Below are 24,209 nucleotides of genomic sequence, written 5' to 3'. Positions count from 1 at the left end.
ATGACCACAAATATACTGACAATTTACTCTAATGCTTGACTTGCCCCAAAAACTTAACATTTAAAATTACTTAACATACTGACCTCTTATAATTGCATAATAGATACACACAAGTACTCTGAAATACTGTGCTTGCACTAAAACACTACTGACTCTTCAGATATACACTTAATTTTATATTTGTTTACACCAGGGGTCTCCAAACTTTTCAGTCTGAGGGCCGCATTAACTATCAAATTTCAGTTCGGGGGCCAGTTAGTTCCAAGCATGTCTTTCATTTTTCTGAGCAAAGCTCCTCAGCCACCTCCAACAAACGTTTTTTCCATGGACAAAAAGATCTCCGCCGGATGAGAGGACCTAGCGGGCCGTAGTTTGGAGACCCTTGGTTTACACAATACACATTGCCAATCTACAGCTAATTCTTTATAATTGTAAACAGAATACACACATTCCCCATGTTCAGCTAACTCTTGTTTACAGTGCCTCAAGCGTCCAGCTTTGGCAGTGTACCATTTTCACTTCCCTTTACCACCAGCACCCCTAGCTCAGACCCAGCCAAACCAGTGCCCCAGGTAATTATACACACCTTTACTTTTAATTATGGGACGGCATGGCCTAGCGGTAGAGTGCTAGAATGCTAACCTGAAAGTTTTGAGTTTGAAACTGTGTTCAAGTCAGTAGTACATCCCTGAGTCCAGCCAGCTCTGATAGGCACTTTACTTAAGGAAAGTAAAGGCAGTTGGGTATAGCGCTGACCACATCCTTTCATATGCTGAGGTCAAGAAACATGAACTCTTCTTCATCTTCCCAATATATCACTAAAGAGGAATCTTTACTTTACTTTTAATTAGTCAATTAATTCATTAGTAAATAATCTTTGACATTCTCCTTGTTTTAGACATATTTCCTGCCATGCTATTTCATAAAACTGGTTTTGATTGTGATTTCCAGCAGGGAATATTTGGATCAGGATTTCAAGCGGCTGCTCCTGCTGCAGGTGTGGGGGTTGCAGGGTTGACACCCAAGACAACCACCACGCTGTTTGGTGTTATTCAGACACCTTCAAGTAGTGAAGGTAATGGATGATTGTAAAAATGTTTAAATTAGGGCCACAACACTATGTTGTTCAAACACCTTCAAGTAGTGAAGGTAACAGATGATCGTAAAAATGTTTGAATTAAGGCTACAACACTATGTTGTTCAGACACCTTCAAGTAGTGAAGGTAACAAATGATTGTGAAAATGTTTGAATTAGGGCTACAACACTATGTTATTCAGACTCTGTCAAGTGACGTTAAAAGAAAATTGTCACAATTTATCAGTAGTATTTTGATATTAATCTTAATTTTGTTTGGTTAAATTTCCTCATGATTTTTTCCTGTTCATACCTTTGACTCTTAGCGCAAATGAAATAGAGCTTATCTGTTTCAATGACCTCAGCAGATGAAGAAATAGTTTGGTCAGCACTATGCCCACCTGCCTTTGTTTTACTAATGTGAGTCAGGTACCCATCAGAGCTGGGTGGACTCAGGGACGTCCTGCTGTCATAAGTCTGAACCAAGATCCGAACTCGAGAGACATTTGGACGAGCAGTCAAATGCTCTAACATTTAACCTTGTCATCCCCCATTGATTAAATTTAATTCATTATGAATCTCTTACAACTTCTGGAACAATTTTTATAAAATCTATAATCAAATACCCACTGTCAGGAGTCCCGCAACAAAATGTTTTTAAAACAAGTTCCATCAAATTTGGCAGTATATCTCCTGCAACATTTAGAACATTTTCATTATATTTAAAATCAGCTAACCCACTGTCAGGGGTCCCGCAACAAAATGTTTTTAAAACAAGTTCCATCATATTTGGCAGTATATCTCCTGCAACATCTAGAACATTTTTATTAAATTTAAAATCAGCTAACCCACTGTCAGGAGTCCCGCAACAAAGTGTTTTTGGAACAAGTTCCTCCACTCCATCTACTGGATTGTCTGCCTTCACTACCAGGACGACCCCACTAGGTCAAGGACAGACGGGGCCCTCTCTATTTACTCCTGCAAGTGGGGCAACACCAACAGTGGTACCTGCTACCAAACCCACTAGCACAGGTAGTTATTACATTCTTTTGTAAGAAAAGAAAATGTATCTTGTAATGTTTTCCATGTACGAGGTATTGAAAGTGGGCAAACAACTTTGTCTAATAAATACTTTGTTTAAATCAACAGCTGTGTCGACACCTTTAAGTCTACCTAAACCAACATTAGCACAGGCAGGCAAAACTTTATTTACTGGTAAGTTGTTTTTGTAAGGGTGTACAGTTTTTAAAAAGCTGGTGTGAATTCTCAGGGTTTATGTACGGTATGGCATTCATAAGATGGCTGAGCATTTACTCAAAACTAAATCAGTTAAATTAGAGCTAAATTTGTGATTCAGCTATGATTGAAATTTTTTTGCATTTCAATGTTTTTGTTAGATGTGTCAAATAATTAGTATTAGCAAGGTTAAGAAATATGGTTTTTATGTGTTTTAAAGTTAGGGATGGAATATTTAGGTTTGGAGTTTGTTTTATAAAGTTAATATGTGTGTGCTAGGGAGTTATAATTAGATGTGTTACAAAGCTATGGTTTAATTTGTTACAGATCTGTTTGATGTGTTACAAAAATAGGTTTTAATTTAATGTATTAAAATTATGAATAGGCGTATTGAAAAGCTAGTGATACAAGTTAGGGTTAGACGAGTGAAAAAAAAAGTTAGTGTCATTGAAAACTAAACTGGTGTGTAGCTTATTTTACATGCTCACTGAATGTTACCTGATCTGTAGGTGGGCCAGCAGCTACTGCAAGTCAACCACAACCACAGGCACCTTCATCATCCATTGAGTCCACTGTAGACAGCGCTTTCACTCAGAATATTTTTGAAGAGGTAACTTAGGATCCGCATTGATTAACTTTTTAGACTGGAACAACTCTCATAAAGTTGTCAGTTTCATATCAAGGACATATCACTAAATGGCCAGTTAGGGTTACTTCTTGCGTCAGTGATTGTGGTATTACTACAGATTAATGACTTTATCACACTAAATAAATGACTCTATATTGTAATTGTAATATCACAATAGATCAATGACTCTAATATCACAATAGATCAATGACTTTATCATACTAGATCAGTGACTCTAATATTGTAATAGATCAATGACTCAAATATTGCAGTAGTTCAATGACTTTGATATAACAATCGATCAATGAATTTATTGTTACAGTAGATCAATTATTTCTAATATCACAATAGATCAATGACTAATATCACACTAGATGAATGACTCTTATATCACAATTGATCAATGTCTCTAATATCACAATAGATCCAAGACTCTAATAGCACAATAGATCAATGACACTCACAATAGATCAATGACGCTATTATAACTATAGATCAATGACTGATATCACATTTAATCCACAAATCTAATAGCACAAAAGATCAATGACTCTAACATCACAATAGATCCATGACTCTGATATCACAATAGATCAATGACTCTAATAGCACAATAGATCCAAGACTCTAATAGCACAATAGATCAATGACTCACAATAGATCAATGACGCTAATATAACTATAGATCAATGACTGATATCACAATTAATCCACGACTCTAATAGCACAATAGATCAATGACTCTAATATTACAATAGATCAATGACTCTAATATCACAATAGATAAATGGCTCTAATATCATAATAGATCAATGACTCTAATATCACAATAAATCAATGACTCTAATATCACAATAGATAAATGACTTTGATATCCCAATAGATCAATGACTCTAATATCGCAATAGATCAATTACTTTAATATCACAATAGATCAAGGACTCTAATATCACAATAGATCAATGACTCTAATATCACAATAGATCAATGCCTCTAATATCACAATAGATCAATTACTCTAATATCACAATAGATCAATGACTCTAATATCAAAATAGATCATTGACTTTGATATCCCAATAGATCAATGACTCTAATATCACAATAAATCAATGACTCTAATATCAAAATAGATCAATGACTCTAATATGACAATAGATCAATGACTCTAATATCACAATAGATCAATTACTCTAATATCACAATAGATCAATGACTCTAATATCACAATAGATCAATGACTCTAATATCACAATAGATAAATGACTCTAATATCACAATAGATAAATGACTTTGATATCCCAATAGATCAGTGAGTTTGAGAAAGAGTTGAAAGAACTAAAGACTCGCTGCAGGAAGAACTTTAGCCAAGTTGGGACAGATAAGGAAAAAGAAAGCCTCAGCAAAGAAACAGAAAAATTGTACCACTTCTGTCAGGAAATACAAGAAACCACTAAGGTTAACATCCTGTTATTCTACTTCACCCTAGGTTTTATTTTGTTTTGATTTCCTGGTTTTTTGTTTACCTAAATAGGGTATAGCCCCCATCAGAGTTCTACTTAGGGACATCCTATAGACTTGAGCCTGGAACCTAAATGTGACCAGGGTTTGCAGGTTTGCTGTATGACTTGACCACTCTATCACAGTAGTCTGTGTGCGGCAAGTCTGTAACATTGTGTTAACTCTTTCTATGCATGAAGCACATGAACAGAAGATAATGTGCTTTCATGCAAGTCTGTAACATTGGTAACAATTTATTTGACAGGAGCATTGGCATGAAGCACAGGACCAGAAGATAACATGTTTTCCTGCAATTCTGTAACATTGTGTTAACCCTTTCTTTAACAGGAGCAGTTGCGTGAGGCCCAGGACCAGAAGAGTATGTGCTTTCATCTCTTCGCCATGGTTGAGGAGTGCAAGATGAAGCATGAGCGAGACGCAGACCCTCATTACCACTCGTTATTACAGGTAACTGCATCATAATTACAGATGCCAGTGAAATAATGTCATGCTGCTTTACATGCAGTTTTGTAGGTTAAGCTTACATATAGGTTAAAAATTTTAAAATATGCTTTTCCCTTCAGAAATAACTGCAATTGCTTCATTAATTTAAAGAGTATGTTTTAATCAGATATTCAAAACCTCTACCTAATCAACTTCTTAGTTAGCATAGAGAGTTTGTTTGAATTGGACTTTCTAAGAGAGGATTAGGATTTACCTAATCCACAACTTCCTAATTAGCTTAGAGAGTATGTTTTCACTCTGTTTATGTTTGTGCTGTAGAGTCGTGTGTTGGACCCTGCCAGTGCCACAAAAATGAAGAGCTTACAGCAAATGGTCCAGACTATAGAGCACAGCATTGTTGAGGTGGACAGAGTCCTTGATGCCAAGTGGCAGGAGCATGTTGAGAAGATGAAGAAAGAAGAGAGGTTTGTTTGTGTCTTTATTTTAGAGTTAATATTCACAGTTGGTACTAGCAAATAGTTCCAAATGGGGCTGGTAAGTAGGTCACCAACCAGTTCTACGGCTCAATAAAACCTGCATGAGCCATAGAACTGGTTGGTGACCTACTTACCAGGCCTATTTATCATTATTAAATTAATAAAAACACTTGAAATAGAGATAATTCCGTTCTCTAAATTTTAACAGGTATTGCTGTTATTAATTTAGAATGTTGTTTTTTTTGTAAAGAAAAGTTGAAATAATTTAGTTTTGTCAGCTGATTATCAATTTAAGTGTTAACTTTTTTTCTGCAATGCTGAACTGTTTTGTGTTTATTTTTGTGTTTTATTTTTTTATCTGAAATATTGGCTCGCTATTTACTTGTTAAGTATTTTTATACTATTAGCCTATCTGAAATACTGATAAGTTTAATTGCGTTGTTGCAGGCTTCACACCCCCACTGGTGACACCATCTACAAGTCCATCAGGAACAACAACATCCTGATTGCCAGCCAGAAGCAGCAGCTGAAGAAGGTAGAGGACCAGCTCAGGAGCCTCAAGCTCAATGCCAAGATCTCCAATAGAGATCTGGAGTCTGTCAGGCTTTTTAATGGGTAATTGTTGTATGGTTCTTTTTTGGATTTGTAATGGGGGATTTTGTTGTAGAGTTTTAATAGGTAATTGTGTTGTGTGGTTTTATTGCGTTGGGATTTTTAATTGATCAATTTGTTTCTCTTCATTAGACAATCTTTTTAATTGTGTTTTATGGATCTTTTTATTGGGAATTTTTCGTGGGTAATTTTTTAAGCCTTTTTAATGAGTAATTGTATTGTTTGGATTTTTTTGCGTTGCGATTTTTAATGGTTGATTTGTGTTTCTGTTCATTTGTCAGGATTTTTAATGGGTAATTGTGTTATGTTGATTTTGGTTCTTATTTTTAGTTGGTTTATTTTTGTGTTAAATTGTTAGACTTTTTGATTAACACTTTTTTGTTATGTTTTTAAAAAGATTTTTCAATCATTAACCTTTTTGTGTTTCTTGTTTGAAATTTATTGGTTAATTTTGTTAATTTGAATTTCTAATTCGTTAATTTTGTTATGTGATTATTTGTAAGACTTTTATTTCTTGAAATATTTTATTTTGTTTTATGTTTGGTATAATTTAAGGCTTTTTTATTGATAATTTTGTCATGTGGATTTTAGTTAAGACATTATATGATTAATTTATTTTGTAAGAAATTTGGTCCTTGTTATACCCACTGAATTTTACTAGCCCCTGTGAATACATATGGCTCAGGTTTGATAGACATTGATGGGCCCACTAAGCTCAGTGGGTATCAACTGAATGATCAGGGCATATGTACTTACTTGAGCAGGTTGTCTCTCCATTTTGATGAACACCTACCCCTTTTAATTTGATGTAAATAACTTCCTTGCCAAAGCAATTTTCACATCTACTAAAACTATGCCACTTTGTATCATAAAGCTTTTTTAAACTGTTTCTTATTATGCAGAGACAAGCTGTCCCCTGGAAAGCCAGAAGTGACCCTGACCTCTAGGGTGGCAGAGGGCATGACCCCTGAAAAAATTTCTAAGTTGCGGGATATTTTATCCCAAAGAAAAGTGCCAAGAGTCAAGTCTACACCCGCAGGTTGATCAGCCTTATTTTTGTTTTCACTTTTACACTTGCATTTCTTTTACTCATGTATAGGTCACTGTTATTACAGATATCACAAAAAAATGAATTTAAACATTCTGAATTTAAATATTTCTAGGTATTTTTTTATTCTTACATTTTAGCTTTCATGTATTTAAAAAACTTTGTTTAATTTGATTAATAAAATTTAGAACAATTTATGAGGTAGTCAGCTCTGATGAATACCTAACACATGTTAGGGAAAGGAAATGCAGTAGGGCATAGTGCTGATCACGCTATCCTTTATATGCTGAGGTCACTGAAACAGGTGAACTCTACTTCACTTGCCCCTTAGACCATCAGGTTTGAAAGGGAAACTTTACTACTTCACTTCCCAAATTGACCATCACGTTCAAAAAGGGAACTTAACTTTCTTTCCTGTGAGGTAGTGTTTAAGGTAACTAACCTGAAATTACTAAAACTTGAAATCCATTGTTATCAAATTAACACAAGTTATCTCTTTACCTGAAACAGGGAACCTGTCGATGTCAAGAATTGTGTACCAAACACCAGGCAGAAGCCCAGGCACAACCAGCACCCCAGAGCGGGTGGAGCAGAGGAAACACCCCCTGCAGACGCCAACTGGGCCTCCTGCATCCCAGCTTACTGCTCCCACAGGAGCCCTCAAGTTTGTAAACAGTAAGTTAACATAGTCCCACAGGAGCCCTCAAGTTTGTAAACAGTAAGTTAACATAGTCCCACAGGAGCACTAAAGTTTGTAAACAGTAAGTCAACATAGTCCCACAGGAGCCCTAAAGTTTGTAAACAGTAAGTGAACGTAGTCCCACAGGAGCCCTAAAGTTTGTAAATGGTAAGTCAACATAGCCCCACAGGAGCCCTAAAGTTTGTAAACAGTAAGTCAACATAGTCTCACAGGAGCCCTAAAGTTTGTAAACAGTAAGTCAACATAATCTCACAGGAGCCCTAAAGTTTGTAAACAGTAAGTCAACATAGCCCCACAGAAGCCCCTTAAGTTTGTAGAGCATGTTCCCACAGGGTCCCCTAAAGTTTATAAACTGAGCATGGTCTCACAGATTATCAGTGAATCAGTATAGGAAGTTCAGCCTATCTGATTTAGAATACAATGAGTAACCATTAGAGCTTTAGCAATCTTGACACCCATTCCCCAGCCGACAATTTACAGCATAATTGGGATTTAAATCATTTTTTTTTGTGGCATTTCTTTTGCTTAGATTTTATTTAAAATGTGGTTTTCTTAACTTATTCTTTTACTGACACATTTTAATATTTTAGGCCAGCAGAAAACTGAAACTCCCAAACAGGAGACTCACTACAACAAAGGGAGAGCAGCCATTATTCCAGGAAGTTCTGCTCAGCAACCGTTCCCATCTGGCCAGCAACCATTCCCCTCTGGCCAGCAACCATTCCCCTCTGGCCAGCAACCATTCACCACTGGACAGCATCCTATAACCTCTTCAAAGCCGCCAATCAGCTCTGTACCTCAGCCTGGTGCCCCAACTGCCTTCTCTGGAGTCCCCCATGTTCAGCCAACCAAGACTGTGGTGCCCTCCCCTCTCGCTGCCAGAATCACACCTGCATCACCTGCATCTTCCGTCACATCTGTAAGTCAATAGACTTGATAAGGTTAAGTGTAGCCATTGTAGTCTTCTTTCTTCTTCTTCGTTCTTAATTTTTAGTGTTGGGAGGGATCGAGCCTTATCTGCCACAGGGTTTGAACTCGAGACTTTTTTAAAAATTTATCAACCATGAGCTTTGCCGACTCGACCATGCTTCCATCACAATTAAGGATTACGTGTCAACTGGTTATGCACATTGAGGCCATTGACTCCAATTTCAGCCTGCTTTTCTTTTTGGATTTGCTTCCATAGCCTTTGTCCAACCAAGAACAAACTACAAGGCAGCAGTTGTTTGATTTCGGAGTTGTCTCTCCTAGAAGAGTGGCTGTCCCCAGCTAACGAGCCTCATCTGCCCGAGGGTTCGAACTCGAGACTTTTCGGTTTAGCAACCATGAGCTTTACCGTCTCAACCACGCCGACCCCATTGTAGTAAAACCTACTCCATTGGCTCCAATTATTTAAAGCCAAGATAAATAAGAACATAATATACATATAAAAATCAACATTGTGGTAATGGTAAATAGGGTGTTGGGGGTTATGATTAGCTATAGATATAAGGTTATGTTCAGGGTTCTTCCGCATGGATGGAGGGGGGCAGAGGGGGGGGGGTGATGTCCTAGACCCTTGCAAACCTGGGTCTGTAAGAATTAGTTCACACAGCTCAAATGGTGTGCTGACTTGCCTCAGGGAAAGCACAGGTGCTGTGCACAATTCTGACCACACATCCTATGATCAATTCTATGCCTAACTGTATTTTTATTTTCGTAACGTGATTTGGGTGCCTATTAAAACTGGGTAGAGTCAAGGACAACCTATGAATTTATAGGGGAACGAAACAAGACTTTTATGATATCAGTTGTATGCTTTTCCTCTTGACCTTCCTGTACCTTGGGTAGTAAATTCTTTATGTTTATGGTTTAAGGAAACAATCAAAATGAAATCAACTCAGTAGTACTTTGGTCATCGCTATTACAATATAATCAACTCAGTTGTATTTTGAACATCACGTATACACTATACAATATAATCAACTCAGTAGTACTTTGACCATCACATACGCACTATCACAATATAATCAACTCATTTGTATTTTGGTCATCACTATCACAATATAATCAACTCATTTGTATTTTGGTCATCACTATCACGATATAATCAACTCAGTTGTATTTTGGTCATCACTATCACAATATAATCAACTCAGTTGTACTTTGACCATCACTATAACATAAAATCAACTCAGCTGTATTTTGGTCATCACTATCACAATAGAATCAACTCATTTTTATTTTGGTCATCACTATCACAATATAATCAACTCAGTTGTACTTTGACCATCACTATCACAATATAATGAACTCAGTTGTACTTTGACCATCACTATCACAATAAAATCAACTCAGCTATATTTTGGTCATCCCCTACACACTAAAAATCCCCCTATAGTTGACTCTACCTAGTTGATCCCACCCACCCAAAGACATTGTACCTACTGTCTTCCTCCCTCACAGAGCAGCCAGTACACCCCAGGCTCCACGGCCTCCTACGGCCTCAAGCAGCAGCCAGATGACAAGACCAAAACACCTGCGGCCGCCAACCTGCAGAGTCAGTTGTACGAGGAGGTGACAGATGAAGACACCAATGATGAGGATGATTATGATGAAGAGGATAATGGATATGAGGATGAGGATGAAGACGAGCCAGGGGGAGCCAGTGACGGTCAGTGTTTATCTTAGAGTAGATTGAAACGTTGGAAAGAATGCCGGTTATCATTATGGTTTAAGAATAAATGCCCCTGTTATCATTGCAATGTTGGAATTAATTGATATGTTATCATTGCCTGACACCATTATTTTGCCATTGTCTTGTATTTCTCATGTGCTACTAAATATGTAATTTAACATGTATTATGTAATTAGGTAAGTTACTTATTATATATTCTAAAATTAGCTCACTTTTACATTACTATATTTAAAAAAAATAGCTGACTTTTACATTATTATATTAAAAAAAAAATTCTGCTTTTATCTCTGAAGAATATTTTTTCATCTTTTGTAGAGGAGTCTGTTGACTTTCTTCAAAAAACAGCCCCTGAACAAAACAAACGTAAGTTTCATTTGCAAAGAGTTGGCATATTAGAACATTGAGCTTATTTATTTCTTTGTAAAGTATTGTGTGTTATTGTTGAAAAATGATATTGAAATGAATTCAATACATATAGATGTGAGAGATTAGAACTTAATAAATCTCCTAAAAAATAGCTAGTTGTCACAAGTGTTTTTAAATAAAGTTTGAGGCCTTTGATACTTTTAGGTGCCAAGACTTCTCTTAAATCTTAACCCTAGAGCCCTGGCCTCCCTGGCCTAATTTCTCCCATTTATCGAGGTCCCAGGGCCAAACCAATTTTCACTTATCTGCTTCTAACTTTGCCTATAACTTTTGAACCGTTTGAGATAATCAAGCCAAATTTGGTATCCAGACTCAGGATCAAACAACAATCCAGCAAGATTCTGAAAAAAAATCAACCGACCTGGAGTCAGCTGATATTGAATCTGGAATATTTTTTACACCAACATTTTCAACTGGTTTGAATGTTGAATCTTTAGCCGAAAAAGAATTATTATCAACACGCCAAGGAGACTGAAGTTTTACAGCACCACGTGCATCAGAACGTACTTGAACAGTTTCATTTGTCATTGTCAATTTCAATGTCACTATCATCACAATATAGACCAGGAATATTATCTTCATCAGAATCAATAAGTAGTTGTAATGCCTGAGATGCAGTCATTCTACTTCTTTTGTTGATATTTCGGTCTTTTGCTTCATCTTTTGCACCAACTTTATGTGTTGAATTCGAGGGCTGTGGCTCAGCTTTTTGTTTCGGCGGCATTGCTACGAAATGTAAACACTGTCACTTTCACTTTTCCTAAAATCTATTTTTAGAATCATAATCCCGCACTAAAAAAACATGTGCAGTTTTAGTCAGTCTTCCGCTAGGAATATGACGCCAGGTCATCGGGCCAGAAAACCGGCATTTTGGACATATATGACTAATGTTGAAGCCAGTTTACTGGCCTGGCGGGCTCAAAGGGTTAAAGTGCTCGCCACTTGACCTATAAGTTATATAACAGCAAAGCCACAATTGTGGCTTGGCGGGCTTTAAAGGTTAAAGTTAACATTTAGGGCTTGATATGAATATTTATTACAGCCCTTCTTTGATTTCTATTTTTACTTGTTGCTAAATTTACAAACTTTTTTTTTTTTGCAGCTGCGGTCCTGGGGTCCACAGGAAGTTCAGCTTTTGGCCGGCTGGGTGCTGGTGCTGGGGGTTTCAACTTTAGCACATCCTCCACCCCTAAAGTAGCCCAGACCACTCAATGTAAGGGGAAACATGTCTGTAATATGTTGTGCTTGGTAGTGTTAGCTCAGACCACTCAATGTAAGGGGAAACATTTATCTCTGTAATATGTTGTGCTTGGTAGTGTTAGCCTAGACCACTCAATGTAAGGGGAAACATGTCTGTAATGTGTTGTGCTTGGTAGTGTTAGCCCAGACCACTCAATGTAAGGGGAAACATTTATCTCTGTAATATGTTGTGCTTGGTAGTGTTAGCCTAGACCACTCAATGTAAGGGGAAATATGTCTGTAATATTGTTGTGCTAGGTAGTGTTAGCCCAGACCACTCAATGTAAGGGGAAACATTTATCTCTGTAATATGTTGTGCTTGGTAGTGTTAGCCTAGACCACTCAATGTAAGGGGAAACATGTCTGTAATGTGTTGTGCTTGGTAGTGTTAGCCCAGACCACTCAGTGTAAGGGGAAACATGTCTGTAATATGTTGTGCTTGGTAGTGTTAGCCCAGGCCACTCAATGTAATGGGAAACATTTATGTCTGTAATATGTTGTGCTTGGTAGTGTTAGCCCAGACCACTCAGTGTAAGGGGAAACATGTCTGTAATGTGTTGTGCTTGGTAGTGTGACAGTCACTCCATCATTTACTCGTTGTCTATGTGGGTTTTTTTAATGTCTGTGTTACCATACCACAATCATTTTGCTAGTTGTTTTTGTCAGGCTTTTGCAGTTTTCAGCATAGGTCAAATAAAATATTATTTTTACGTTAAATATGAGTTTCTATAGGATGTATCCACACTATGATCCTCCATTTATAACATCGAAATTGAGTGGGGGGAGTGTCTAAAACAATGTGTTGCCTGCAGGTTTGGATCCATATTGATATTTGCATGTAAATTTAAGTCCACTTGAAATACTTGAATGTTACAACAAAACAAAAAAACAGTTACACTTCGTTTACACTTGCGCATGTATACTATACATGTCGAGGAAAAAACTCACATTAATGTTATATGAAAAGATTTTTCCCATGGAACAAGTATGCTTACTTGTCGCGAGTTTTTTTTTTCTAGATGTTTAGTAAACATGTTGCAAGTCCAAATACTGTGTTAGCCTGTATATAAAATGTATAAATAAAAATCTATTAATCTTATTCTTTATTTTTTTAGCATTTGCCCCAGTGAAAAGCAACACTGTTGTGTCTGGAGCCTCTAAAGATTTGTTTGGTGCTAAATCTTCTCTTGGAGATAATGGTGAGTCTGGTGCAAGAATAGCAGTTTTTGTGTACTGAGTTGATTTGTTTTCTTTTAAACAGTTTCTTAATATTTACGATATTCTTTTTTTTTTCTTCTACGATCTTAATTTTAATATTGGAAGGCAGTCCCTCTAAAACAATTGATTATTACATGTCAACTAGTTATGCGCCATGTTGGCCGTTGACTCTGATTTCAGCCTGCTTTACTTTTTAAAAATCACTGATATATTTCTGAAATATTTTTTTGGCACTGCTGGAAAGTTTTGTTGTTGTTGAAAAGTGATTACAAAATTCTTGCCTTTTCAGCCAACCCCTTAGAAAAATCAAACTTAGTTCGTACATCTAGTAATGGTTTCACCATAGACAAATCAAACATAGCAGCAAGGAAGGTACTTGTTGAAGAACCAAAAGCTGCTGAATCTGGGGCAACTGTATTTGGTCAGAAATTTGATAAAAATCTGGCTTCAGGTACACAATATCTGCATGCCCAGTCTTTTTTGTTACATTTTAATGCTCAACGCATTCATTAATGCCTGAATGTCCAGTTATGGTGAAAAAGTGCTTGACTTGTAGAAATAAATGATTATTTTTGTTCATCAGGTTTTAAGTTTGGCGATGCAGCCCAGTTCCCTGCTCCACCGCAACAGCCAGTGAATGTCAAGGTGCCGACTTCAAATCTGTTTGGGTCAATGGCCACTCCCTCCAGGAATGTTGGATTCTCTGACCTATCTTCCAAATCAGGGCCTGATCAAGCTGATCCTGATTCAGGTTAGTGGATTTATTCAGCTCTGTGTGTTAGCTTCCCTCCAGCTTAAGGGTTAGATTTAAACAGGCTGTATAAAAAGATTAACATACATTAAGGCTAGCTTTAAAATTGCCAATAGGAAAAAAAATTAACTGACAAAGGGCGTAGGGTAAGTTGACTTTCATCCTTTTGTCTAGATCCTAGTTCATTATTAGTTTTGTCCAATCAATCTACCTTCTGTTAAAATATTTTCAGGCACAACAACTAAAGCTCCCAGCATCTTTGGTGGGAAATCTGTCTCAGGAGGAGGTGGGAAGTTCACATTTGGCATGGCTCCGTCTAGTACATCAGGTTTGTCAAAGAATAATCTTGACTCCATCTAGTACATCAAGCTAGTCAAACATTAGTTGACTTTTTGTAGTATATCAGGCTTGTCTAAGATTAGTTTGACTCTATCTAGTATGTGAGGCTAGTCAAATATTACCTTGACTCCATCTTTGACACACCCCCCCCCCGCCACCTACAGATTTCAGCTTTGCATCATCAGCTACAACACCTCCAGTCTCTGGACAAGCAACAACTCCTACAGAAAGTAAGGCAACACCAGAAGGCCAGAGCCAAGCAAGGGCAGGCAGTAGTGAGGCTTCATCAGCCCAGACTAGCCAGGTGGGTGTGGCACATCTGTTATAGCTCTGATATTTCTATACATTTTTGTTTCTTTTGTTATGTTCACAGCATTTTTAGGTTTATTCTGCTAATTTATTCTAATTACCCATACTCTATAAAAAAAAATAATTAAATTAGCTTTTTTGTGTTATACTTAGTGAAAAACCTCTATGGAATTAAATGTGCTGCCCCTTTCCATGGTTAGTAGTGTTTTTCTAACCAAACACTAAAACAGTGTGTAATACATTTTATAAGAAGTTTACAAATAGGGTCAGCACGGTTGAATGGTAGAGGCTACAACTGCTCATCCAAAAGTCTCAAGTTCTGATCTAGGGATCAAGTTGCTATGATATCCCAGAGTAACCTAGCCCTGATGGGTACCTGACTTAGGGAAACCAAAGTTGCTCGGCATAGTGCTGACTACACTGTCCCCCTGAATGCCGTGGTTGTTTGAACACATAACTCTACTTCTTCTGCCCCATGTGCATTGGGTACAAATGGGAAAAGGAAGCCTACAAGTAGGCCGATTGTTTAGTATGTTTTATTATAATTGTGAAGATTATTTCAACACGCTTACTATCTCTCTCAGGTGAGCAGCCCCAGTGTAATGACCACATCAGCGGTACCACTCACCACCACCACAACAACATCGGCAGACAGCTCTACCACCCAGACCACAGACAGCCAGAAAGTCTCAATCTTTGGGCACAAAAAACATGATGCCAGCACAACATCAGCGCCACAGTTGGTTCAGTCTCCAGATGATTCATCTACTGCAGTGTCAACAGGTACACACACAATAACTTATTGTTTTACAACTACGTTAGGTTAGTCTCCAGGTGATTCATCTACTGCAGTGTCAACAGGTACACACAATTACTTGTTATTTTACAACTATGTTAGGTCAGTCTCCAGGTGATTCATCTACTGCAGTGTCAACAGGTACACACAATTACTTGTTGTTTTACAACTACGTTAGGTTAGTCTCCAGGTGATTCATCTACTGCAGTGTCAACAGGTACACACAATTACTTGTTATTTTACAACTATGTTAGGTTAGTCTCCAGGAGATTCATCTACTGCAGTGTCAACAGGTACACACAATTACTTGTTTTACAACTACAATGTGAATTCCATTTTTTGTAAGGTCATAAAATTGTCCTTACTGTGAGAGCTTTCGATCACTTTCTGTTGCTTGATATTTTTGTAATATTCTTATTAGCTCATTTTAATAGGAGCTGAGGATATTTTTTCAGCAGAGGTATAGTGCCATTATAATGGCAAATATTTAATTTATTTTCTCTGGCCTTCATTGAAATCTTCTCTGGGTTTAATTAAGAAACAACAAGTGCTTGAAAATCGGGAGAATTTTTCCCTTAAAATCAAAAGTGAATCTCCTAAACAGATCATTCTCCTGCACTGTAGACATCTATTCCGTTAAGTAACTAACATACTACTCTGTAAATTATGTTATAAAATAAAATCAGCTCCTCTGAGTCAATAGATGCGCCAAGAAAAAAAATCTCCATGGCACATTCCTGGTCATCAAAAAAAAACAATCATTCTTTGAGTTTGGAGTTTTTTCTCATTGATGCACTGCTGTCCTCAGCTCACAAGCCTCATCTCCCCCAGGGCGCTCTCTCACATGACATAGAAAGTAGTGTTTGTTTTTTCCACTGTTGCATAGAATAGTGTGACCACCTCCATTTTCCCTAAAAAAAAGTCAGGTACCCATTAGACCTGGGTGGACTCAGGCACAGGTTCCACTCCAGATGTTAAGGCTATCAGTCAAGCGTTCTACTCTCCAACCATGCCGTCCCCTGTGTAATCTGTGTAATTAGTGACCAGTATTAAAAGTCATTTAAGCCAATTGACCACCAAGTCATTTAACACTTGTCCTTATCTTGTCCAGGTGTCTCACCAAGTCATTTAACACCTGTCCTTATCTTGTCCAGGTGTTTCACCAAGTCATTTAACACCTGTCCTTATCTTGTCCAGGTGTCTCACCAAGCAGCAGTACATCAGCTGGAGTGGGGAGCCAGAAACCCTCAACTGCTGGACCCACGCAAACATCTAGCACTAATGTATTTGGCACTCCCCAAACAGGTACTAATACTAGTACTGTGTTTGGTACTCCACAAACAACGACCACCAGTGCTGTGTTTGGTACACCATTAACAACGACCACCAGTACTGTGTTTGGTACTCCACAAACAACGACCACCGGTACTTTGTTTGGCACTCCCCAAACAGGTACTAATACAAGTACTGTGTTTGGTACTTCCCAAACCACCAGTAGTACTTTATTTGGCACACCCCAAACAAGTACCACCGGTTCTGTGTTTGGTACTCCCCAAACAACAACCACCAGTACTTTGTTTGGCACTCCCCAAACAAGCAGTGCTATGGGTACTGTATTTGGTACTTCTCAAAGTACTGCCAGTACTGTGTTTGGTGCTTCCCAAACAAGCAGTACCACTAGTACTGTGTTTGGTAATTCCCAAAGCACCGGCAGTACTTTGTTTGGTACTCCCCAAACAAGTACTACCAGTACTGTGTTTGGTACTTCACAAAGCACAGGCAGTACTTTATTTGGCACACCCCAAACTAGTACCAGCAGTACTTTATTTGGCACTCCCCAAACAAGTACTAGTGCTCCCTCTGATGGCAGTAGTTCTGGTATATTTGGCACCACCACCTCAAGTACTGGACTCTTTGGTAAAGAATCTGAAAGTACCTCAGCTTTTGGCACAGGGACCTCTACAGGTATGTCATTTACCTTTATTCTTTTATGAGTTCTGGTGAAAATTATAGTGAAATGCTTGCTATTTGTTTGATAATTAATTAACGAAGCCAAACATTACCTAGATCTAGAAAAAAAGTTAAGTACCCTTTTAGGCCTAAGTGGTAGAGCGCTGGGCTGGTAACCCGAAGGTCTCGAGTTCGAATCTTGGTCAAAGTCAGTAGAACGTCCCTGAGTCAATCCTGCTCTAGTGGGACCTAACTCACGTTAGGAAAAAGTAAAAGCAGGTAGGCAAAGTGCTAACCACACCTTCCCTTCAAATGCTGATTTCAAGAAACATGAATTCTACTTTATCTGCCCAATGGAATCATCTAGTCTAGAGAGGAATCTTTACTTTTACTTTAGAGGCCTAAGAGCCATAGTACAGATACAGTAGACTTGAGTAGAGTCCAACTTTCATTGAGTTCAACACCATGAATGGACTAAGTGGTCAACAGTATTCACAGTCGCCTTTCATTCCCACTTTAGTCAGAGCTAGTTGAACTCCACTGAATTTCTACTTATTAAAACCCAGGCACTGAACTTGAGACTTTTGGGTTGACAGTTGTGCACTCTAGCTCTCAGCCATGCTGTCCATTTCTTGATTTCAGTTGATGAAAGTTGGCCCAGAGAAATCAGTCTGGCAGCTGACTTTGTTTCTAGTTCCAGATCTACTTCACACTGACATGGTGTTATTTTATTTCAGCATTTGGTTCTCCTGGCACATTCAGCTTTGGGCAGGCTGCAACCTCTTCAGCCTCAAAGACTCTGTTTGGACAGCCAGACAATGCACAGGCATCGACATCCATTTTTGGGAAGCCTGTTAGTTCAGCAAGTAGTACCGGATCAACATTATTTGGACAACCTGCAAGTTCCACTTCAACATCAAGTTTGTTTGGACAACCTGCAAGTTCAACTGGATCATCAGTGTTTGGACAACCTACAAGTTCAACTGGATCATCGTTATTTGGACAACCAAGTTCAACTGGATCATCGTTATTTGGTCAACCAACAAGTTCAACTGGATCATCATTATTTGGACAACCAACAAGTTCAACTGGATCATCATTATTTGGACAACCATCAAGTTCAACTGGATCATCATTATTTGGACAACCAACAAGTTCAACAGGATCATCATTATTTGGACAACCAACAAGTTCAACTGGATCAACATTATTTGGACAACAAACAAGTTCAACTGGATCAACATTATTTGGACAACCTGCAACTGCTACAACAACCTCCTCGTTATTTGGGCAGCCCTCTGTATTTGGGCAACCATCTGGAAGGTTTGTATCTTACATCATTAAAATCACTTCAGATTTTTCGATCAGTTAGCATATAACCTGTTTTTCTCCTTTATCATAGTAAAATGTAAGACAAAATTCTTGCAGAATTGTTTAATTAAATCAATACGTTATTTTTAAAAAGAAATGTCAAGTATACCAACAGGCATGGCAGAATTATATATACCACCAGATAGATCTTCTTAGTACATTCACAAAGGGGTTAAGAAAACAATGCATGACCACTGCCTAAAATGGTTTTGAAATTTTACTGATGGAAATTTTGAAGATACAGATTGTAACTCACCATGAACACAAGCAATTGATTTGTGAAAAAATTTAAAAGGGGTTTTTGACTGATTTAAGGCCTTGTTCTATGGCTCCTTTGTATGTTTTGTTTTGGTAAGGTTATTACAATTACTAGGATTTTCATTTATTTTTTTATTTTGTTTGTTTAGGTTTAGTAAGGTTACCACTAGCATTTTCATTTATTTTTTTAAATTTTGTTTTTTTTAGGTTTGGTAAGGTTATCCCTAGCATTTTATTTGTATTTGTACACACTTTTCTGTCCCCAGCTCATCTACCTTTGGATTTGGAGGCCTGGGTGGAAAACCATCAGAAGAAAAGGCTAAACAGAATGTCTTTGGGACCCCTCAAGTATTCGGCAATGCATCAACACAGAGTAATAGTAAAACTGCCACTTTCTTATGAGCTTTTCTTTTAATCTATAGCTTTTCAACTTCATCAGTGAATTGAGATAGAGTAATAGAAAAACTGATGAGATTTATTTAATTTATAATTTATTTTACATCATTAACACAGAGTATTAGTAAAATAGTCCATTTTTCAATATGCTATAGTTAATTGGCATTACCCATCATAAATATTATTATAATGCATTTTAGTTTTTCCCATTATTGTTTACAGCTATAAATATATAATTTTTATAATTAATATATAGGCCCTACATTTATGTATTTATTTGCTAGTTCATGTCTAGAAAATTTTTCTGCTAGTATTTTCCAATGCGTTGCCCATTTATGGAATGTTTTTAAATATGAATTATGTCATCCCATTTTACTAAAGAGGAGTGTTTTGTATTATTAGGTCTCTTTGGAGGTGGCGGCAGCATATCATTTGGTTCTCCTTTCTCTTCTGGCGCTAATTCCGGGGGTTTTTCTGCCAGCAATGCTAGTACAGGAGGATTTTCTGCTGGCGGTGTGGGGGTAGCTGCCACAGGTTTTAACGTCTCCTCTCAGCAAACTACAGGTAAAACTTATTGCTATTAACAGCTGTTTTTCCACTTAGTTAATATTTTAATTTTTACCCATGAGTTCAATTAACAGCCATTTTCTTAACCTTGTTAATTATTTTTTGCATATTTCCCATGAGTTTAATTAAGCACCATTTTTTAGCTTTGTTAATTTTTATTGCATATTTCACATGAGTTCAAATAACCACCATTTTTTTTTCTAAATTTTTGTTGCATATTTCACATGAGTTCCTGTATTGGCCATTTTTTAATTTTTACCCATGACTTCATTTAACCACCATTTTTCAGCTTTATTAAATTTAAGTTGCATATTTCCCCATGAGTTCTGTTCAATGAATACATTTTTATAGTTTGAAATGAAACAACTTCCCACCCTATGATTGCAGGCACACCATCTGCCTTTGGGTCAGCACCAAGTTTTGGGAGCTCTCCTGTGTTTGGCTCCAAGCCAAGTTTTGGTGCCAGTCCATCATTCGGTGCCCCTCCTGCCTTTGGTGCAGCTCCAAGCTTCTCAGGTCTCAACACCGGCTCATTTGGCAGCTCGGGCTCAATGAATACAGGCTTCAGCGGGTGAGCTCTTTGTGGTTGTCAATGGGCTACTGCATGTATTATACTAGTAGCAAGTGATGGCATAAGATAGATATAATAGTATTATGAGTCTAGCAAAAAAAAAAAAAACTGGTTTCACTTTGTTTTGCTCCAGTCCTTGGTTATGACTTTCACACTGATATTGCCAAAAAAAAGCAAGCTAAATCTGGTACTGTTTTGCACTACTTAGTTTTATAAAAACACTTTGTTTATAGTAACACTAAGTACATAACAACTACATCTTATTTGTGATATATTAGAAATCTGACAGTTCTATACTCTAAAAAATTTTTGCCATATTTCCACCTGAGAATTGTAGAAACATGGTGCAGTACATTAAGTGATTTCCAATTCTTTTTATTTGTCAGTAACATCTCTAAATTACCCACCTAGCTTAAATTGACAATGAGCTTTAAAAAAGTTACTTCATATTAAACGTAGATGCTTAAAATTGCTCATGGCCAATAAAACATTAAATGTCAAGAGTTGTATTTCAGGTTTGCCAGCTCAGCTGCCCCTACATTTGACCAACTGGCCCAGGCCTCACCCTCCAGTACAAGCTTTGGTGGGGGTGGATTTGGTTCCCCAGCCAGCCAGCCATTTGGGGGCAGTGCTCCACTGTTTGGACAGTCTAATCCCAGTTCTGGATTTGGTTCTCAGCCACAAGGTAATTTTTTGTTTGTTTTAATCTTTTAAATGCTGATAGTAATTTAAAAAAAAACAAATCTTTAAAATGTTGAAGTGGAATGAACTTAGAGCTTTGGAGAAGGTATTTTATTTTTACTTGAGCTATTCATCTGTAACTTCTCTACAGAGCTCAGAAGTAAATAAACTGAAACTACTCTGAACTGCTAAACATTAATAGATTGTGCAATTCCTAAAATGTATAGTTTGGAGCTGGAGCTAATGAAAATTTGGTTAACACTTAGCTCAACTCAAGCAATGCCTGCTCAATTTCTTTAACTCTCTCAAATGTTAGAGGTCCTTCAATGTTTAATCTTTTATTCATTTTAATACATTACGTTTAATGCAATTCCTTGAAATATATTATCTTGGAAATAAAGATACCATTGAATTTAATTCCAGTTTTAAAATTGAATAAAACAGGATGTCTTTTTGTCCAGTGTCTATAATTTTGTAGAAGTCTCTATTTTAATGTAGCATATTGACATACACAATTTTTAAAAATTCTCATCTTCCCTATTTTTTCAACACAGGCTTCAGTACACCATCATTTGGGTAAGTAAATGTTTTTTATTTTCAGGTTTATAAATGTTCTGTTCAAATGACAAGTAGGAACAAGTATTAACAATCTAAACATTGTTTAGTTTACCCCTTTTTTCTCTCCTCCCTTCTCAATCCTGTTTGTAAAAGGATAGTTTTACATTTAGTTTTTGGTGTATTGTATTATGTTGTAAGAAGATAGGTTGATATTGTTGTGAGGCTTCTATGGTGGCATTAGGGCAGGAAGTCTAGTCTCACAAGGTGGTATGAGCATGAGGGTCAAAGGTGAGGTATTGTTTTCCTGCCTGTGACTTATTTCAAGAGAGCAGTGCTCCTAAGGCATGATTGCATCTAGTGCAATGATGAAGAAAAACCAGTCTGGGTTTATGTCCTGAAATAAAACCTACACACCTGAACCAAATATATTACGTTTGGTTACATTCTAAGAACAGCCTACCAAGTTTCATTCAAAATTTAGTTCTCTAAATTTTCTGCCATAAAATTAAAAAAAATGGGTGACACAATTTTTTATTGAGGCTTAAAGAATATTTTAAATTTTAAGTATATTTTAAAAACAAAAAACATCATTTTTTTTTACCTGCATTCAAAGTTCTAACAGCTGTAAACTGTATTTTTAAAAAAATGCTGTCTTGCTTGTTTTCAAAGGATTATAAGTACCTTTTTCTCTTTACAGAAACAATCCAGCATTCAATTCATACAGAGGATAGACCAAACATTTTCCTACTTCTAGCTTTGATGTTTAAGTAATAAAAGTATTCAGTACCTATGGGAGTTTAGTTTTTTTAATGTTTGGCAATGGTGTTGTTTTTTTTTATGTTTGGCAATGGTGTTGCTGAATGGTATAGCAGTTGCTTGACAGCAATTCTGTTAAGTTATCAGATTCAAAGGTCCACCTAGTGTGGTGAGACTGGCCATTTCCTGGGCATAGTGCTGACCACACAATCCTGTTATAATCAGAAAAAACCTTACTTTTTAGGGTTTTTTTTTTAATTCACTGGAATTAAACTTATTACATAGATTAGAAGAAAATTTGTTTTTAAATGTTGAAGTGTGTTAGTGAGGGATGCTACATGCATTATAATTTGAATATTAATATTCTGTAATGCAGCTACAAACCTTTCAGATACTCCAGTTGTGTACACTATTAAAAGCCTTCATACCCACAAGTGTAAAAATAAATAAAGTGGTAAATGAATCATCCATCTAGAATCAATGCAACCCTTGCTTGTATAATGGAGAAAGCCTAATATTATATCATAAAATGATGTTTTGAAAGACTTCAGTCCTCTACTGGTGGGAATCTTGTATTGATAAAATACTGGCAAAGCCAACAAGGAAGTCTCATTTTCCTAGAGGAATTTGCTATCAAGCATTCCGGACCAACTCTCTACATAGGCTAGCACAATTCCCCCAATTATAACATATAGATTCATGACATTCAACAGTTTGCAGTTTACCTTTAAAAATGAAACAGACACAGTTTACTGACTGCTGAAATAAAGTATTTATTTAGTGTTATGGTGTATATAGCCATACATAAATAGCACATCAATAACTCTTAAAACAGATAGATGTGGTGAGAGTAAATATAAAATATCTGTGGAAAATAATATCACATAAGGCTGATTGCAAAATCTTATCAAAGTAACTTAACATACTGTATGTGTAATAAATAGGTAATATATCTTTACATACACAGCAGTAAAGCTCCTTTATACAATTTCAAAGCAGTAGTCAGCAGTTTTTTTTTCAATTTTTTGTTTTTTTTATATTTTAAATTATCTTTGCTTAAAAAAAAAGTTGGGGAAGGGGGGATGAGGCTAAATGATAATTTAAATTCCTGCAACATATAAATTGTGTAAGGCTTTTATGACCATGTATACTAATTGCCCTGCTGTTAAAATACTCATGAGATACATGGTTTTGGAATATCACAAGCCCTTGTTCCCCTCCCTAATCGGCTTTAAAAACACAGAACTAATATGTTGCTTGAACAATGAAACCTGAAAAACTTCTTTGCCCAGATAACTGATTGTAAACAGTGAAATGAGAATTGTTTTGATGAATTTATCATAACTTAAGCTGAAAAAAAAATGATGGCAAATCAATTAATTACAAGAAAAAGTTTAATCAATTATTTACTTTTAAATTCTTATCCCAATATATTAACAGCATCACCACCTTCATCCAAAAACTATCCTAATTAAAAATTTTTATCAAGCACTGATGGAATATGCTTAATGCTATCTTTAAACCTAAACAGAAAAGGTATTATCTGATCACCAGAGATGGGATATTTTTTTTTTATATGCTTCAAAAATCCAATACGAGAAAAATA

The 24,209-nt window shown here is 36.7% G+C and overlaps 1 protein-coding gene across 1 annotated transcript in view; it reads left to right on the top strand.

Moving 5' to 3' along the window:
- The window catches only part of LOC131936347 (nuclear pore complex protein Nup214), a 30,762-nt gene extending 8,126 nt beyond the window's left edge, over window positions 1–22,636 (top strand). The window contains exons 12-40 of the mRNA XM_059293284.1: window positions 481–572; window positions 952–1,075; window positions 1,919–2,107; window positions 2,225–2,290; window positions 2,821–2,921; window positions 4,248–4,397; window positions 4,788–4,907; window positions 5,223–5,368; window positions 5,828–5,995; window positions 6,895–7,031; window positions 7,551–7,715; window positions 8,331–8,659; window positions 10,186–10,393; window positions 10,733–10,780; window positions 11,946–12,056; window positions 13,198–13,281; window positions 13,590–13,751; window positions 13,884–14,051; window positions 14,284–14,379; window positions 14,555–14,694; window positions 15,284–15,482; window positions 16,693–17,460; window positions 18,183–18,768; window positions 19,341–19,453; window positions 19,873–20,034; window positions 20,425–20,608; window positions 21,124–21,293; window positions 21,844–21,865; window positions 22,545–22,636. Of these exons, the coding sequence (XP_059149267.1) occupies window positions 481–572; window positions 952–1,075; window positions 1,919–2,107; window positions 2,225–2,290; window positions 2,821–2,921; window positions 4,248–4,397; window positions 4,788–4,907; window positions 5,223–5,368; window positions 5,828–5,995; window positions 6,895–7,031; window positions 7,551–7,715; window positions 8,331–8,659; window positions 10,186–10,393; window positions 10,733–10,780; window positions 11,946–12,056; window positions 13,198–13,281; window positions 13,590–13,751; window positions 13,884–14,051; window positions 14,284–14,379; window positions 14,555–14,694; window positions 15,284–15,482; window positions 16,693–17,460; window positions 18,183–18,768; window positions 19,341–19,453; window positions 19,873–20,034; window positions 20,425–20,608; window positions 21,124–21,293; window positions 21,844–21,865; window positions 22,545–22,578 (5,042 nt within the window). The 3' untranslated portion in view covers window positions 22,579–22,636. The remainder of the gene's footprint in view (window positions 1–480; window positions 573–951; window positions 1,076–1,918; window positions 2,108–2,224; window positions 2,291–2,820; window positions 2,922–4,247; window positions 4,398–4,787; window positions 4,908–5,222; window positions 5,369–5,827; window positions 5,996–6,894; window positions 7,032–7,550; window positions 7,716–8,330; window positions 8,660–10,185; window positions 10,394–10,732; window positions 10,781–11,945; window positions 12,057–13,197; window positions 13,282–13,589; window positions 13,752–13,883; window positions 14,052–14,283; window positions 14,380–14,554; window positions 14,695–15,283; window positions 15,483–16,692; window positions 17,461–18,182; window positions 18,769–19,340; window positions 19,454–19,872; window positions 20,035–20,424; window positions 20,609–21,123; window positions 21,294–21,843; window positions 21,866–22,544) is intronic.
- The last annotated feature ends 1,573 nt before the right edge of the window (window positions 22,637–24,209 follow it).

The sequence above is a fragment of the Physella acuta genome, unplaced genomic scaffold, assembly GCF_028476545.2.
Source record: "Physella acuta isolate Inbredline_101_S28 unplaced genomic scaffold, ASM2847654v3 ptg000175l, whole genome shotgun sequence".
Classification (NCBI taxonomy): Eukaryota; Metazoa; Mollusca; class Gastropoda; family Physidae; genus Physella; species Physella acuta.
This window is presented reverse-complemented; position numbering and strand designations above follow the sequence as displayed.